Here is a 14,100-nt window from a genome sequence, read left to right as displayed (position 1 = left end):
ATGTGAAATTGGAGTACTATCATGTATTTGGGTAATATGTGAATTCGGTTCAAACACAGTTAAAAAACAGTTTGAAACAATTTCAGTTTAAATTTGTTTCAGTTCAGTTCAGTTTCAGTTTGAATCTGTTCAGTTAATTCAGTTTAATATTCAGTTGATCGATCAACTTTTCAATTTTTCACAGTTATTTTCAGCTACAGTTTGTTTCACTTAATTGCACTTTAGTTTTGGTTTTTCATTTACAGTTTATTCCAGTTTCAATTCATTATTTTTCAGTTGATTTCAGTTACAATTTCTCCCATTTCAGTTTAATTCAGTTCAAATTTCAATTGTTTCAGTTCAACCAGCAGTTCATTAACCAAAGTGATAGCTCTATGTGAATCGACAAGTGTGTTCATTCAATATGTAAGGATAAGGTCTGCATTTTTTCTGATCTGATCTGATTTGAACTGAACTTTTCTGATCTAATCTAAGTTGAACTTTTCTGGTATGATCTAATATGATCAAATCTGAAATACACACTAGAGTGTTTAGCCTTAGTTGATTACGATTTGCAAGTCCTTGAAGAAAAAAAAAAAAATCTACGAGTATTCTCATCTCACCCAAAAAAAATAATTTGGCGGATATTAGTATTCCCTTTACAAGTTAGATATAGGAAATCCATTAAAAGAAAGAAATACGAAAATAAAAAAATAAAAAAATAAAAATAGAGATTCGTAAATCGTAATTCAGATACTTTCTCTCTCCCCCTTTTGTTCCGCCTCAAATTCTAAATAATTTCAATTTTCGCAATAATCTCCTTTTTCGCATTTCCCCGCTTTCTCTCTCCTCCGAAATAAAAACCCTAATTCCAGTGACTGCGCCCTTTCTCTCTCCCCACCCCCGCAAATTCATGGCGTCGGAGGAAATAGGCGGCGCAGGTGGCAAGTTCCGCAAGAAGCCGGCTCGTCGTAGCGCAACTCCGTACGCTAGGCCCGCGTCGGCGTTGCGACCGACGCAGCAGTTTGTCGGCGGTGAAGTAGGAGAGAGAAACAGTTGGTTGTCGAAGCTTGTGGATCCAGCTTCTAGGCTCATCACCGCTGGTGCGCACAAGCTTTTTTCTTCTGTGTTCCGCAAACGCCTTCTCCCTCCTCCTCCGATTTCTGGTAATTCATCAAACCCTCTCGTTTTTTGTTTTGTTTTGTTAATTTAGCGTGGTTTGTTTTTTTCAATTGATATTATAGGGGTTTTATGGTAATTGATGATTAGTTGTGTTGGTTTTTACAAATTTTGAGCTAAGTTTAGGGAACTTGGAATTTGGTATTGTTTTTTTTTTTTTGAGTTTATTGTTGGATGTGTTGTTTATGTGGTTAAGGAGTTGCTTAATTGATGCTCCCCCTAAGAACAATGTTTGATTTCGAACGGTGTCGTTCTTATATTGCTGTTTTAGTGTGGTTTTTTTGTTTGAATGTGGGATGGATTTTCGTAAGGGGTATTGTGGAGGAGAGTAAAAGAGGGTTTTTGGTGTTTGTAATTTGATTATTGTTGTTTTGATTCTTTTATTGAGCTCGATCTGGGAAGTTGAAATTTGTTGTTAAGGGTTTTATGGTAGTTTTTTTTTTCAATTCAATTTCCTTGTTGGACATGTTATTTAGAGTTGCTTAATTGATGCTCCTCCATCTCCGAAGAAAAGAGAAAAAATACTCCCTTTTCGGCTTGTTTCCGTTCAAAAAGGTGTAGGAATTCTAACAATTAGTGTTTGTATATTTGATAACAAATTATGATTCTGGATTCATGGATGTTGTATATAAGATTATGAATGTAGGATTGGTGAACTTTTCTATTCAACATTTTGGGTATAATAGACTCCTTCCATATGATAATATAGTGCTCGCATTTCTTTTTAAGTGTCCCAACATGTTATGCCTATTATCTTTTTTAACCATTTTGTTTGGACTAAATGATCCTTAATTTCTACATGAACTTTCGAAAATACTCCTACCTTTCTTTCAAAATATGTGCCCCTATTTATTATTTTACACCATTTCAAGGAATATTTATTGTTTTTGTTTTTTCTAAAGGAAAAAAGAAATAAAGAAACTAGTTCCAAGACAAAAGTACCAAAAAACACTTCCTTAAATTTTTTTTTTGAAAATCCTACTACTCCTTTTATTTTCCTTAATTCCTTTGAAAAATGAGAAGTGAGCCCTATATTATGAGATGAATAAAGTATGACATTTAGATTTATAAACTAGTATTATTGCTCGGGCAATATTCCGAGTCAGTTACGATTATCAAACACTTCCTCCGTTTTTTAATAAGTGACACAGTGAGAAAGTGGAGGAATATCAAGGAGTCTAGAGAGAGAAAGTTGGGACCACTTGTTCAACCAATCAAATTTGAGTATTGGATAAAGTAGGTAGGTGAAATAATTAAATAATGGCAAAGATGTAATAAATGAGAAGTATTTTTTACTACTTTGAGCTACGTGTCACTTATTGTGACATTTCCCTAAAAGGAAAACGTGTCACTTATTAAAAAACAGAGGAAGTATGCTATTCTTCATAAATTTCAGAATTGATTTTATTAGCTTTTCGTAATTTTCTTGCTTGTGTAAAATTGGAAAATGGAATTTAAACATGATTAGTTGTTTTTAAAGAACTTCTAAGGAAACGGGATAAAAATTAACAATTTTAATGGAATTGGGGTAAGAGAATGTTAGTACCTTAATAAAAATAAAAGTGTTAGAGATAAAAAAAACTTGTCTACATCTTTATAGTTATATATAATTATAACTTATAAGACTTTATTATGGTTTACTTTGAAATATTAAACATTGATATTGTAGAGGATTCAGGATTGGTGTTAAACTCCCACATTTTGTTTTAAAGGTAGTAGCTACACGTTGTTAATATTCTTAAATGAGATTATAAATATGTGTATAAGAAGCTTTAGAAGATTGCCACGTGGCACATACATTGGAGAGTGTCATGTGGCACTGTTCCTTTGATAGGGAACGTCTTTTAATATATTTGTATAGGTAGAACATGTGGAAGCTTGAGAAGATTGCCGCGTGGCACATACATTGGAGAGTGCCATGTGGCACCATTTCTTGATAGGAACGCCTTTTAATATACTACCTTCGTTTCACATTATTTCTAACGATTAGACATTTTCTACTCATACTTTATGTCAAATCGTTGCAAATAATATGAAACAGAGGTAGTATTTGTATAGGTACAACATGTGTATATGGTATGGACAAAAAATATTCATAATAGTTTTGAACTATGCACAGCATGTAGGAGAGAAGCAATAGCGGTAACATTTTGTGGGTCTTGTCTCAGCCAACTCCTGTATTTGCTTGCTCTGATTTCAGGATTGTTACCTTGATGTAGATCTTTATGTATGCTTAGAATCTGATTGCATTGTTGCTGTTTTGTTTGCTGCAAGTTGCAACTTGACACCATTATTTACATTTATGTAAGTATGTTTTTCTTTTCCTAATCAAAGCAAAATTATTATTCTTTTTTAATATAGATGTGACAGCAGAGATAGGGGATGTGCAGCCTGAGGTCACTACAAGGGTATGCCTCTCATCTTATTCATTTATTTCCTGTTCACTAGACAATATTTGGATCCTGGATAACATGCTTTATTGCCTGGTCAAATTTTACATGTGTTTGCGTAATAATTTGAATCCTGATACTTTTTTACTTTTGCCGGGAAAGAATATCTGCCATCTCAAGCGTTTACTTTATCAGAAGGAAAGTTTGTTCCTTTCGAAAACTATTAAACATTGCTTTGATGTATTTTGAAGAAGGGTCTTGTAGCTGCTCTGTTATTATAGGTTCCGGTTGGACACAAAATTATGATAGCTCTTTCTGGTTTAGAAATCCTTTTGGCTATTATCTTTTAGTAAATTATAAGGGTCAAAATGCGGAGGAATGAGTGGAAATATTGGTTTATATGCGGGGAATTGGAGAAAATTTGGCGAAGTGAACACGTAACATGAGGAGGAAGGTGGAATGGTTACTATTGGAGATATGAAATTTATGACTAGTAGACTGTTGTCAAATCAAGCAGTGGCCTAGAAGATAGATTTTTGGTATTATACTATCGAAGCATGTGGCTTCAGCAAGCTATGTAGGAGTTAAACATCAGAGATCAGCTCATCAAGCACCCATTACCCTCTACATAATTGTTGGCATTATATATCTCATCTTCTAGCTAGTGCTCCCTTCATTGATGGTGTTACCTAGCTTGACGAACATGTTGCTTCCTATTTTTCATAATTATAGTTCACATTTATTAATTTTTTGATTAAAGGTCAGAAATTTGGGCCATTATTTTGTCATTCATGTAGAATGATATAAATTGTGAGAATAATCTTGTATGTTATTTTGGAAATTCTTTGCACTTCCTTCTGATAATATCCAATTTGAAAGAATACAAAAAAATTTCTTCCTTATATTTTAAGTCAAAATGAATACTCTCTCTGTCCCCTGTTTCCTTCCCATTTACCTTTTCAGAGTGTCTCATGCACGTCTTTGATTATTAATCATTATAGTCACATGTTATGAAGCTTCATGGAGGTTTATATTGTAAATATACACTTCAAGATTGTTATCAAATATAATTGAAGTTCACGAATTTTGGGATCACATAAATATGAAGTAGGAAAATAGTTCTGAGGCGAAGGGAGTATATATTCACAAGGAATACTGACTGCACTGATTACATTTTGACAAAAAATGACTGTTGTGTTCAGAATACTTGCCTCAAATAAAATCTTGTTAGAAAGATGATTGAATAAAGATACGTACACTGAGGTGAATGTATGGTTGCATGAGGAGATACTATATCTACAATGAAGTGATTCCTAAAAGGGCTAGACCTTGAGTGGCAATCATCAAGTAACATGGAGAATCAATGGCAATGATTTGGAAATTTCCATTGCGAGCATGAGGAGGCGTGCCATGTTAGTCTAGAGAATAAACTAAGAATGAATTGGATGGAAGGGGTACCAAAGGATATGAAAGCATTGGGTCTCCAAGGTGATATTTTATTGCCTTCTACATGAATGAAGAAGGGATTTATGTGAGTGACTCACTTGGTGTACATGCTATCTATTATGTAGTTGACCTCATCCTTTTGGGATAAGGCTATGCTATTGTTTGACAAAAAAGATCAAATGTGGCCTACTAGTTTGGAGAAGGGTATCAAGATGTCTTCTCGTAGTCCACCTAGTCCAATGAAGAAAGGATCATGTGTAATCTTCTTCAGGCAGCCTTCTTTTGCTTAATAATGTTTTGACCTTATATCATGTATGACTATGCATGTTTATTGTTCAGCTTGTTTGTTTACTTTGTGAAAAACCGCATGTAGGTTACTCAATTGATGTTGGGTACTTGTAAAACTTAAGATCTCCTCCTGTATTATCTCCTTGTCTCAGGTGGGATTTTGACTTAGTTGTGTGATTTAGAAGTTTATACTTATAAAAGCAGTCAATGAGGGACCTGGGTTCCATATAGCTGGTATTAAGATAAGGTGTGAGACTTGGTATTAAATTTTGGGTGAGGTCGCAATTTTTATAACAGTCGCAGAACCACTATTATGGCCAACATGGATGATCGTGGCTGCTCGGGCTATTATGCAGATCGTGGTAAGTTCAAAACTCTTTCAATGCGTTCGTGATGCAGTGGTGCGGCTGAGATGTGATGCCGTACTCTGAATCTTAAAAATGAGGGCGAACTAAGTTATGATCATATATTTGTGTCAACTGAGATCTGAAAATAAGATGTGAAAAGGAGTTGTATGAGCAGGTTCACATGATTACTTATTGTGATTTGACATCTTAAGAAGAGTTATGATGATAATAAGATCTACTTAAAGTTCCTCAAACTTGCTGTATATGGAATACCAGTGATATATTTAATACTGATGATTATGTATACAAACTAATTACCCGGTCATGTGAAATTAACCTAATGTTAAATAAAGATTGTCATGTAGGTATTCTTTTCTTTACCTTTTTGTGTATTTATTCGTGGTATCTCTTTTGCATGCTGTGCTCGTCACTTGCCTTGGACTATATCCATGTTCTGGTACAGTTGCTTACTAATTTCTGTTGACTAGGTTATTCCTTCTTACACCAAGGGGCCATTTGTTGGTAGAGGTAATGATCTGAGCAGAGCATCTGAGAGTGGCGGGGTTGCAGATTTGGAGGAAATCCTGAAGCAGAAGACCTTTACCAGGCAAGTCTTGTTGGATTTGTTGCTAGTCTTGCATTTAGATCAATACTGATGTGTCTTTGGTTGTCCTTTTCCGTTGAAATAAATTATACTTCCTCCGTTTCTCAACAAGTGAAACATCGAGAAAGTGGGGGAATATCAAGGACTGTAGAGAGAGAGAGAGAGTTGACACCACAATAAACTAGGGTATTTCAAGTGGTGAAACAAAAAAGTTGCGGTTTCCTCTTGCTTTTTGGTGGCATGTTTGTAATAATATTGAACTTTTTTTTACCATTTTTAGCTTGGTTGCACTTATTGTGACTATTTCAAATAAGGAAAGTGTTTCACTTATTGAGAAACGAAGAAGGGGAAATGGGTGAGCTACTTCCCCCATTTTATTTATAGGAAGCAGAAACTGATGGGAAGTTTTACTTTCCTCATTTTGTACATTTTGCCAAACAAACAACCCCATCTTACACTTCATAGAAATGGAACTTCCCAAGACATCTTTTGCCAACGAAATGAGCAGTTACATATTTTTTTTTAGTATATCAGTATCTCTCTCAGTTTAATGGTCTAATTTCACCACTGTTCACAAATTTCAAATGTGGAAAATTCAATCAGACGGTATTTTTTTCCATTTTCCTTGGGGCATTAGTTCTGGTGACCTAGATGAATGAGGCTTCTGTGAAAGTGCACTGTTGTATCATGATGGGTGCTTGGTGGTGTTCGATCTCATCCACTTTTTGATAGAAGCTGTTACCAAGGCACGATCTTTTGGTCATACAGTGACAGTGGGCAAGCTTATCTTTGTTGCAAGGCTTACACGGTTTACTATCTGGTCATGAATTGGATGATTACAGACAGACTAAGTTCTAAGACATTGTTGTGCAGTCATGTTTTAAGATTATCTTTATGCAATTGATAAAGCAATTTGCTATGATTTATGGACCATAACAGTGCCTAGTATCGTAATATCTCTCAGGTCTGAGATTGATCATTTGACTGCACTGCTACTGTCGAGAACTGATGATAATTCGGTTGGAGATGATAAGGAAAGATTGGAACCCAATGCTTCAGCCAAGGAGGCTGTTCATAATACACGTGAAATACTAAATAATCTACATGCCCTTGAAAATGGAGCAGAACGTGTGCTACCTGCAGCAATCTCAACTCCTGTTGTGAGTTCAAAAGTAGGTAACAGTTCGTTTTCGGTCTACTTTATCTTCTGATGAAATTACTCATGCTGAGTTTTTCAATGCAAATGCTTCCTGTATTTAGGTGCTTGAAGATGCTGTTGCTTCCCCTGCTGAGCTTGCTAAAGCATACATGGGTAGCAGGTCTACAAGAGCATCCCCGTCAGTATTAGGACTGCAAAATCAAATGCCCAGGGAAGATCTATCTGCTACTTATAATCCATTTTTTAAACCAAAATCTCCAGCCATGTCTTCTACTCAAAAGCCTGCTAGTGAGATTGGAGCGCCTGTTAATGGTTTTATGACCCCTAGATTTCGCGGACGATCTGCAATATACAGCATGGCTCGTACTCCATATTCCAGGCCTCATCCAAACGATGATTTTAAGGTTTGCTCTGGCAGGTCTGTTATGTACATAAATTTACTTAGATGCATTTGTGCTTGCTTATAGTTTTATTCTTCATGATGTAGGCTGCCGAAACTGCTTTTGATGTCCATGGTGCGTCATCATCATCTCATAATGCAACAGAGATTCACCAGCTTAGTGGATCTAAGAAACAGGTAAGGTCTGACAAATTTTCAGCTGTTGGTGTAACGTGATTTGTATTTTCTAACTTTTGATTGTATTTATCTCTTTGTTTGCAGGTTCTCAAGCGCAGGAGCTCTGTCTTAGAAAGTGATATTGGGTTTGTCGGTCCCATTCGCAGGATCCGTCAAAAGCCTAATCTCCTGCACCAGAAAATCTTATCTTTGCCAGCTTCTGGTGCTTCTCATGTAAAGCATGGATCAGTGACTTCTACAGATTTTACTGAAGTGCCATCTACCATTGATTGGAGTTCTAACCACCTTTCTTCAAAAGCAATTGAAGAGAAGGGCTTGCCTAGTACAAGCAATGGTTATGTTCCTTCACAATCTATTGAGATGGCTCAAAAGATCTTTCAAGAACTCGACAAATTCACTTCAAAAGGCAAGTCTCCTGAAAAGAAAATTGACATTGTGGGAGGAAGTTCATCGGGGAAGATGGCATCGGATTCACAAGGATTGGCTCGTAAGAGCATGAATACTGTAGACTCATTGAAGATGTTGCAGAATATCCAAGACAGTAGGAAGGAGAATGGTTCCTTGGACCCTAATGCACGTGATCATTCACTTAAGATATCACCAAGGGTAGAAGAAGGTAGCATGAAAAAACTTGTCATCCCCTCTGTTGAAGATGGTGCAGAGGCTGGAAGACCTAATAAGGCCTCAAATTATACGAATTTGCAGTCAGACTTTACCCATCAACAGAAAAAGCGGGCATTTCAGATGAGTGCTCATGAGGTATACTAATGCCCTCCTTTAGCTTTATTATGTTTGGATTATTGTATGTGTAACTGTGTATAGAGAGCATTTAGTCACTATTCTGACTGAGTCTTAACTCCTTATGACATAGGTTGTAATTATATGCTATGAGTCAGTCCCTCTTGTTCGTTTTAGTTGATTGATGCATCTTGACTCATTAACTTTCTCTAGTTCCACTTACGACTTTGGCTAATTCCTTCTTAGCTTTTGCACTTATTACATATGAACTGTCAACATGGACAAATTCTTTGTTACAGGAACTATGTTTTTTTTTTCTCATGAATTTGATTGTAAGGGAGATGTTTTTTTATTGTACACCCAAGTGAAACTTTTTTCTTGAAAAAGTGATCTGTATGTCTGTATTTGGTAGTAGCCTGCACGTTAGTGTTGAATGTAAATAGATTTCCTAGACTGCATGCTATGAAGTGTGAAAGCTGCGTGTTTTATGTGTAATATTATATTCCTATTGCCAGTAGTTTATATAATTTTTTTGATATATTTCCTCGTATCGAAGGATTACCTGGAGGTGGATGATGATGTGCATGCAAATGGTGTTGCATCAGCTCCGATCTTTAACGGGGTGGATGGCAATGAGTTGGCTAAAAGTTCAGCTGGGTTCTCTGATAATCCTCAAAGTGCAGCAATTTCAGCAGAGAAGCCTCAAGTTCCAGAACCAAAACCATCAACAATTTCATTGGGCACGAGCAAAGAAGAATCTCTACCAGATGGGTCTACTTCTACTCAAAAAATTACCGGCTTTTCGTTTCCTGTTGGACTATCAACTTCATCTCCAAGTAGCATGAATACACAAGCTGCAGTTAGTTCTCCTCAGCCAACAGCAGAAATTGATAAAATTGCTGGATCTAGTGAAAAAATTAATGAGATCACTGCATATAGTTCGAACTCTGCCAAGGGGGCTCCATTTACATTTTCTGCTTCATCCTTTAATGCGGAGTCTGCAGTCTCAAAGGAGGTTAAACCGGAGTTGCGTAGCAGGTACTTTATGCTCTCTAATATTCTGTTACTGAGGTTAGACTCCCAACAATGTGCTTGTATCACTTGTCTAAAGTTTTAATTTGTGTGGGGCACTTCTACCAAATGTTACCCGGAACGCAGGTCAGGGCCTCGAGTAATTTATTATATGTCCCAGGTCGCAGCACAGATATGTTTTAGATTGCTGGTGGTGACCTAGATTGCAATTTACATGATCGAAATCTGTCTTCTTGTGTCCTCTAAAACCCATCCAATCCAGGATGCATTCAGCCGGTACAGAATGATATTGCAGAGAGGGAGAGGGAGAGAAGAAAGACGTATAAAACTAAGATTCATCCTCTTCTGACTTCCCATACCCTTTTTTCCATGACTACATTCTTATCCAGTTATTTTTCAGCCTACTACCCATTAATTTCTACCAACTCTTTCACACAAATTACTTATCTTAGGAACTAGCCAGTCAATAAAGTAAATAAAACGCCATTCCAATTGTGTCTGTGTGTGTTGCATCTAAATTGTACCAAATTTTGTAGCGTCCTGACTTCGGCATATCCTTTTCCATACCCTGTGTTGAACTGACTTGCATACTACGCAGTATGCAACATACTTTTACCTTTCATTGCTGTCTATGATTCCGCGCACTAAGCTCCTGGGTTAGGGAAAACTAAAAATCCAGTATGGTAAGTGGACTACTAAAATAACTAGAATAGAAGTATAATGCTATGAATCAATATTTAGGGGGTAAGGGTAATTTAGGGAGTCTCTTTATTAGTTAGCTTGAGTAATAAGTTAGATAGTTTGTTAGGGAAAGTAGTATAAATACAGAGCAAAATAGAATGTGAAAATCATGATGAATATTGAATAGAAAAATTGGGTGAGCTTTTAAGAGTTCAGTGGGAGAGAACAAGCCTCTCGAAAACTTTTAGTTATCCTTTTATTGCTGTAATTTCAGTTTAAGTAATCAAATCTTCTACTTCTTCTTTAATCTATGCTATTAATGGTGTCCAAGTTATGTTAATTCATAACTAAAATAGAAGCATAACTAAAATATAAATATCATGGAAGTAATGGTTAACCTGTACTGTGTTTGAGACTTGAGCCTTGCCTCGATTTTTGTTGATCATTTTAGAATGTAATGAGTGCTTTGTTGGAGAACTTTGATAGAAATCAGCAATGAGTGCTGCTATGATGCTTCAGATAATGTGGTATGTTGAATTTCTTCATCATTGTAAAATGTATGTCTGGGATTTTCCTACTTTACTCCTCCCTTTCTTCTCCCCCTCTTTTTTGGCTGCAGTGAACATGGAATTAGTGCAACTACACTTGTCAATTGGACGAGCAAAGCCCAGATAGGCTAGCATTCTACTACCATATAGATGTAGTACCATTATGTAGGATATCATCTGAACCTGAGATCATGGCATTTTTTTCTGTTCATGTTTATGTGGTTAACTTCGACGTTATGATTGCTTGTGTGGACTCTGGAACTCTCTTTAACCTGAATTGCTGACGGCTATTGCTATTATTGCCAGTGCAACTGATGCTGCAGACAAAGGAGATGGACCCGGTAAAACCAACGAGAAAAGCACCCTGCTTTTTGGGGATGTATCTAAGAAAATAGAAGATGCTCCTCCTTCTGCATCGAGCTCAGCTAAAGGCTTGTTTACATTTGGACTACCATCAAATGGTGCACCTCTTAGCAATGGATTATCCAGTACAGTACCTGTAACAATGAGTGTGTCATCTCCAGCTCAAATTTCATGTAACTCAAATGGCATTGGTGTATCTACATCGACCCTGGCATCTGAGTCTTCTTCACCAATGTTCTCTCTCTCTAATGGCATTGGTGTATCTACATCGACCCTGGCTACTTCTGCAGCCACCTTTGGCAGCAGTAGCAATTTATCAACCTCAGTAACAGCTCCATCAATTTCATTTGCGTCTGGTTTTCAATTTGGATCTTCTGCTATTCCTTCTACCTCATCAACAGTGTCAACTCCAGCTTCAGAATCTGCTGCAAATGCAGAAGCCAAAGGAAACGAGACTGCTTTTGGCAATGCAACTAGCAGTCTGTTGAGTGCCAAGCCTTCTGCAACTGCTAGTTCAGGAAGCAATATGTCTGGGTTTACTGTTTCTTCTACCTTCACCACCAGTAGTGAGACTCAAAATGCTGGCGCAGCTGTTGCCAGTGGATCTATCTTCGGTTTTCCAGCATCATCATCTGCTATTGCAGTCTCAACATCAACACCAAGCTTCTCCAGTCAGTCTGCTTTTTCAGCCTCATCTCATATATTTGGGTATAGCGCACCTGCTAGTGCTTCTATGAACAATGTTGCTAATCCTTTCACTTCAAGCTCTGCGTCAGCAACAAGTGATCTGTGTTCCTCTTCAGTGACTGCACCTGTCAGCTCAAGCAGTAATACATCATCTAACATATTTGGTTGGCCATCTTCTAAACCCACTGCTCCTGGCTCTATGTTTGGCACATCATCTCAATCATCTGGTATTTCATTTGGGTTGACAGCTGCTGGGACTTCTGCACCTAGTAATAGCACCCTTGTGTTTGGAGCTACCTCCAGCTCTTCGGCAGCTAGTAACAGTGCACCTTTTGTGTTCGGGTCTGGCTCATCAGCGTCAGCTTCTGTTTTCTCAATCCCTTCTGCTGCTGCCGTGCCTGCTTCTCCAATTACACCCTTTTCGTCTCAGCCGCTATTTGGTAGCTCTACCCCTCAAACATTTGGATTTGGTTCGACGCCCCCCGTTGGAAACAATGATAGGATGAGCATGGAAGATAGCATGGCTGAAGATTCTGTGCAAGTACCAACACCTGCAGCACCAGTTTTTGGGACACAAGTTTCAGCACCATCGAGTGGCTTTGTGTTTGGTGGAGCAGCACCATCCACTGGAAGTCCATTTCAGTTTGGCTGCCAGCAGAACCAAATGGCCCCCCAGAGCACACCATTTCAGCCCTCCGGTAGTCTAGAGTTTAATGGGGCTGGGAGCTTTTCATTAGGAAGTGGTGGCGGTGGCGATAAATCAAATCGTAGGATTGTGAGAGTGAAAAACAGAATTAAGAGAAAATGAAAGTGGTTGCTGATATTACAGGGATTTATGGAGCCATGGCTTCTTTTATTGATTTCTCATGGAGCAAGAATGGGCATAGCACCAGGACATTGGTATGACCTGGCTTGGCCTATTTACTCACGATACCTACATGATTTCGGGAAAGCAAGAACCAAATCTCTTTCCAGCATTTCATAAATTTTGCTTTTTAGGTGATAGATTACCAGTTACAAGGCTTAGTTTTCACAATTTTGAGTTTATTTGAAGTTGGTGAAAGATTTGTATCTGTAATAACTGTAGTGTTTCAGTAGCTCTAGGATCATGTCTTCTGTAGCCATATTGTGTACCATATAGAACAGTGTCGTGAACCTAAACAGTTGAAGTTTGTCAGCAAAGACTACGTTGTGTGTAGAGAATTTATTCGAGATGTTTTATTACATTCAAAATCTTGTCCACAAATCACTTCTAAGTTCTAATATTCGTGGTGTACTTTCCCTGTTGCAAGTTATTTGAACACTTGGTCAATTCTTTTATTAGTTAGAATGAACAACTAGTGTCAGTAAGAAAAAATTTACATGATTGAATACACTAATGAACAATTTTCTCATAATAGAAATTCAAAATTCAATTTGGGTTATTCCATAAAATTGTATCTAAGGGGATGCAAATTCAAAATGATCATGCCGATAAAAAGTAATTCATAGAATTTCAAATGATGGTGTATCAAGCTCAGTTAATTAGACGAGGATAGGAAGTTAAGGACATGAAAGCAAGAAATAACAAAAAGGAAACAAAGCAATATAATAGCCATTTAAACAAATCACTCATCACTTGAAGTTATTTTGGAAACCCTCGTAATGGAAAGTATTCTAGAACAACTCATAGTTGAGATAATAATGAGAAGTACATCCATAATTAGAAGTATTTTTTATAATTTTTTCATTTTAAATAATTAAATCAAACATATACAATACAATTTTACATGACAATATTTTCATTTATATATTAGTAAAAACATTTCGTCAAATAATACGAAGTTTTGCCACCAAAATACAAGTGTTGCACTTATTGATAAGTAGCAAAAGTAATTTCAACCTCGTATTATGCATTTTATGATCTCATACATATCTTAGGATGGTTTATTTGGGCTTTAACAGTAGAGCATGTCTAGTGAGGACATATAAAATCTTGTCATCCATGGTCTGCTATGGTACCCATCAAAATCATATATTATGCTTTACTATGTCTCTTCTCCATTCCCCAGATGGATGATTCTTCATATTATTTGGTGTTCT

At 37.0% G+C, this 14,100-nt stretch overlaps 1 protein-coding gene across 2 annotated transcripts; it reads left to right on the top strand.

Annotated features, from left to right (window-relative positions):
• The first annotated feature begins 603 nt into the window (after positions 1-603).
• Positions 604-13,251, top strand: LOC104901419 (nuclear pore complex protein NUP1). 2 transcript variants are annotated; one of them, XM_010688995.4, is made up of 9 exons: positions 604-1,145; positions 3,520-3,566; positions 6,118-6,236; positions 7,198-7,405; positions 7,494-7,796; positions 7,880-7,969; positions 8,054-8,728; positions 9,264-9,745; positions 11,275-13,251. In XM_010688995.4, the coding sequence occupies exons 1-9, from the start codon at positions 893-895 to the stop codon at positions 12,824-12,826; spliced, it is 3,729 nt and encodes a 1,242-aa protein (XP_010687297.1). In that variant the 5' UTR covers positions 604-892; the 3' UTR covers positions 12,827-13,251. The 2 variants fall into 2 exon arrangements, with proteins under 2 accessions (XP_010687297.1, XP_048490731.1); XM_048634774.2 differs by lacking the exons at positions 604-1,145; positions 3,520-3,566 and adding an exon at positions 3,622-5,644.
• Positions 13,252-14,100: the final 849 nt, after the last annotated feature.

The sequence above is a fragment of the Beta vulgaris genome, chromosome 8, assembly GCF_026745355.1.
Source record: "Beta vulgaris subsp. vulgaris cultivar EL10 chromosome 8, EL10.2, whole genome shotgun sequence".
NCBI classification, from domain to species: Eukaryota; Viridiplantae; Streptophyta; class Magnoliopsida; order Caryophyllales; family Amaranthaceae; genus Beta; species Beta vulgaris.
This window is presented reverse-complemented; position numbering and strand designations above follow the sequence as displayed.

What these genes read in the sequence shown, in the direction of transcription:
- LOC104901419 (XM_010688995.4), top strand. Translation starts at nt 893, where the DNA reads ATGGCGTCGGAGGAAATAGGCGGCGCAGGTGGCAAGTTCCGCAAGAAG. An exon ending in CCCTCCTCCTCCGATTTCTG is followed by an intron (nt 1,146 to 3,519) that starts GTAATTCATCAA and finishes TTTTTAATATAG; the next exon opens with ATGTGACAGCAGAGATAGGG. An exon ending in AAGCAGAAGACCTTTACCAG is followed by an intron (nt 6,237 to 7,197) that starts GCAAGTCTTGTT and finishes AATATCTCTCAG; the next exon opens with GTCTGAGATTGATCATTTGA.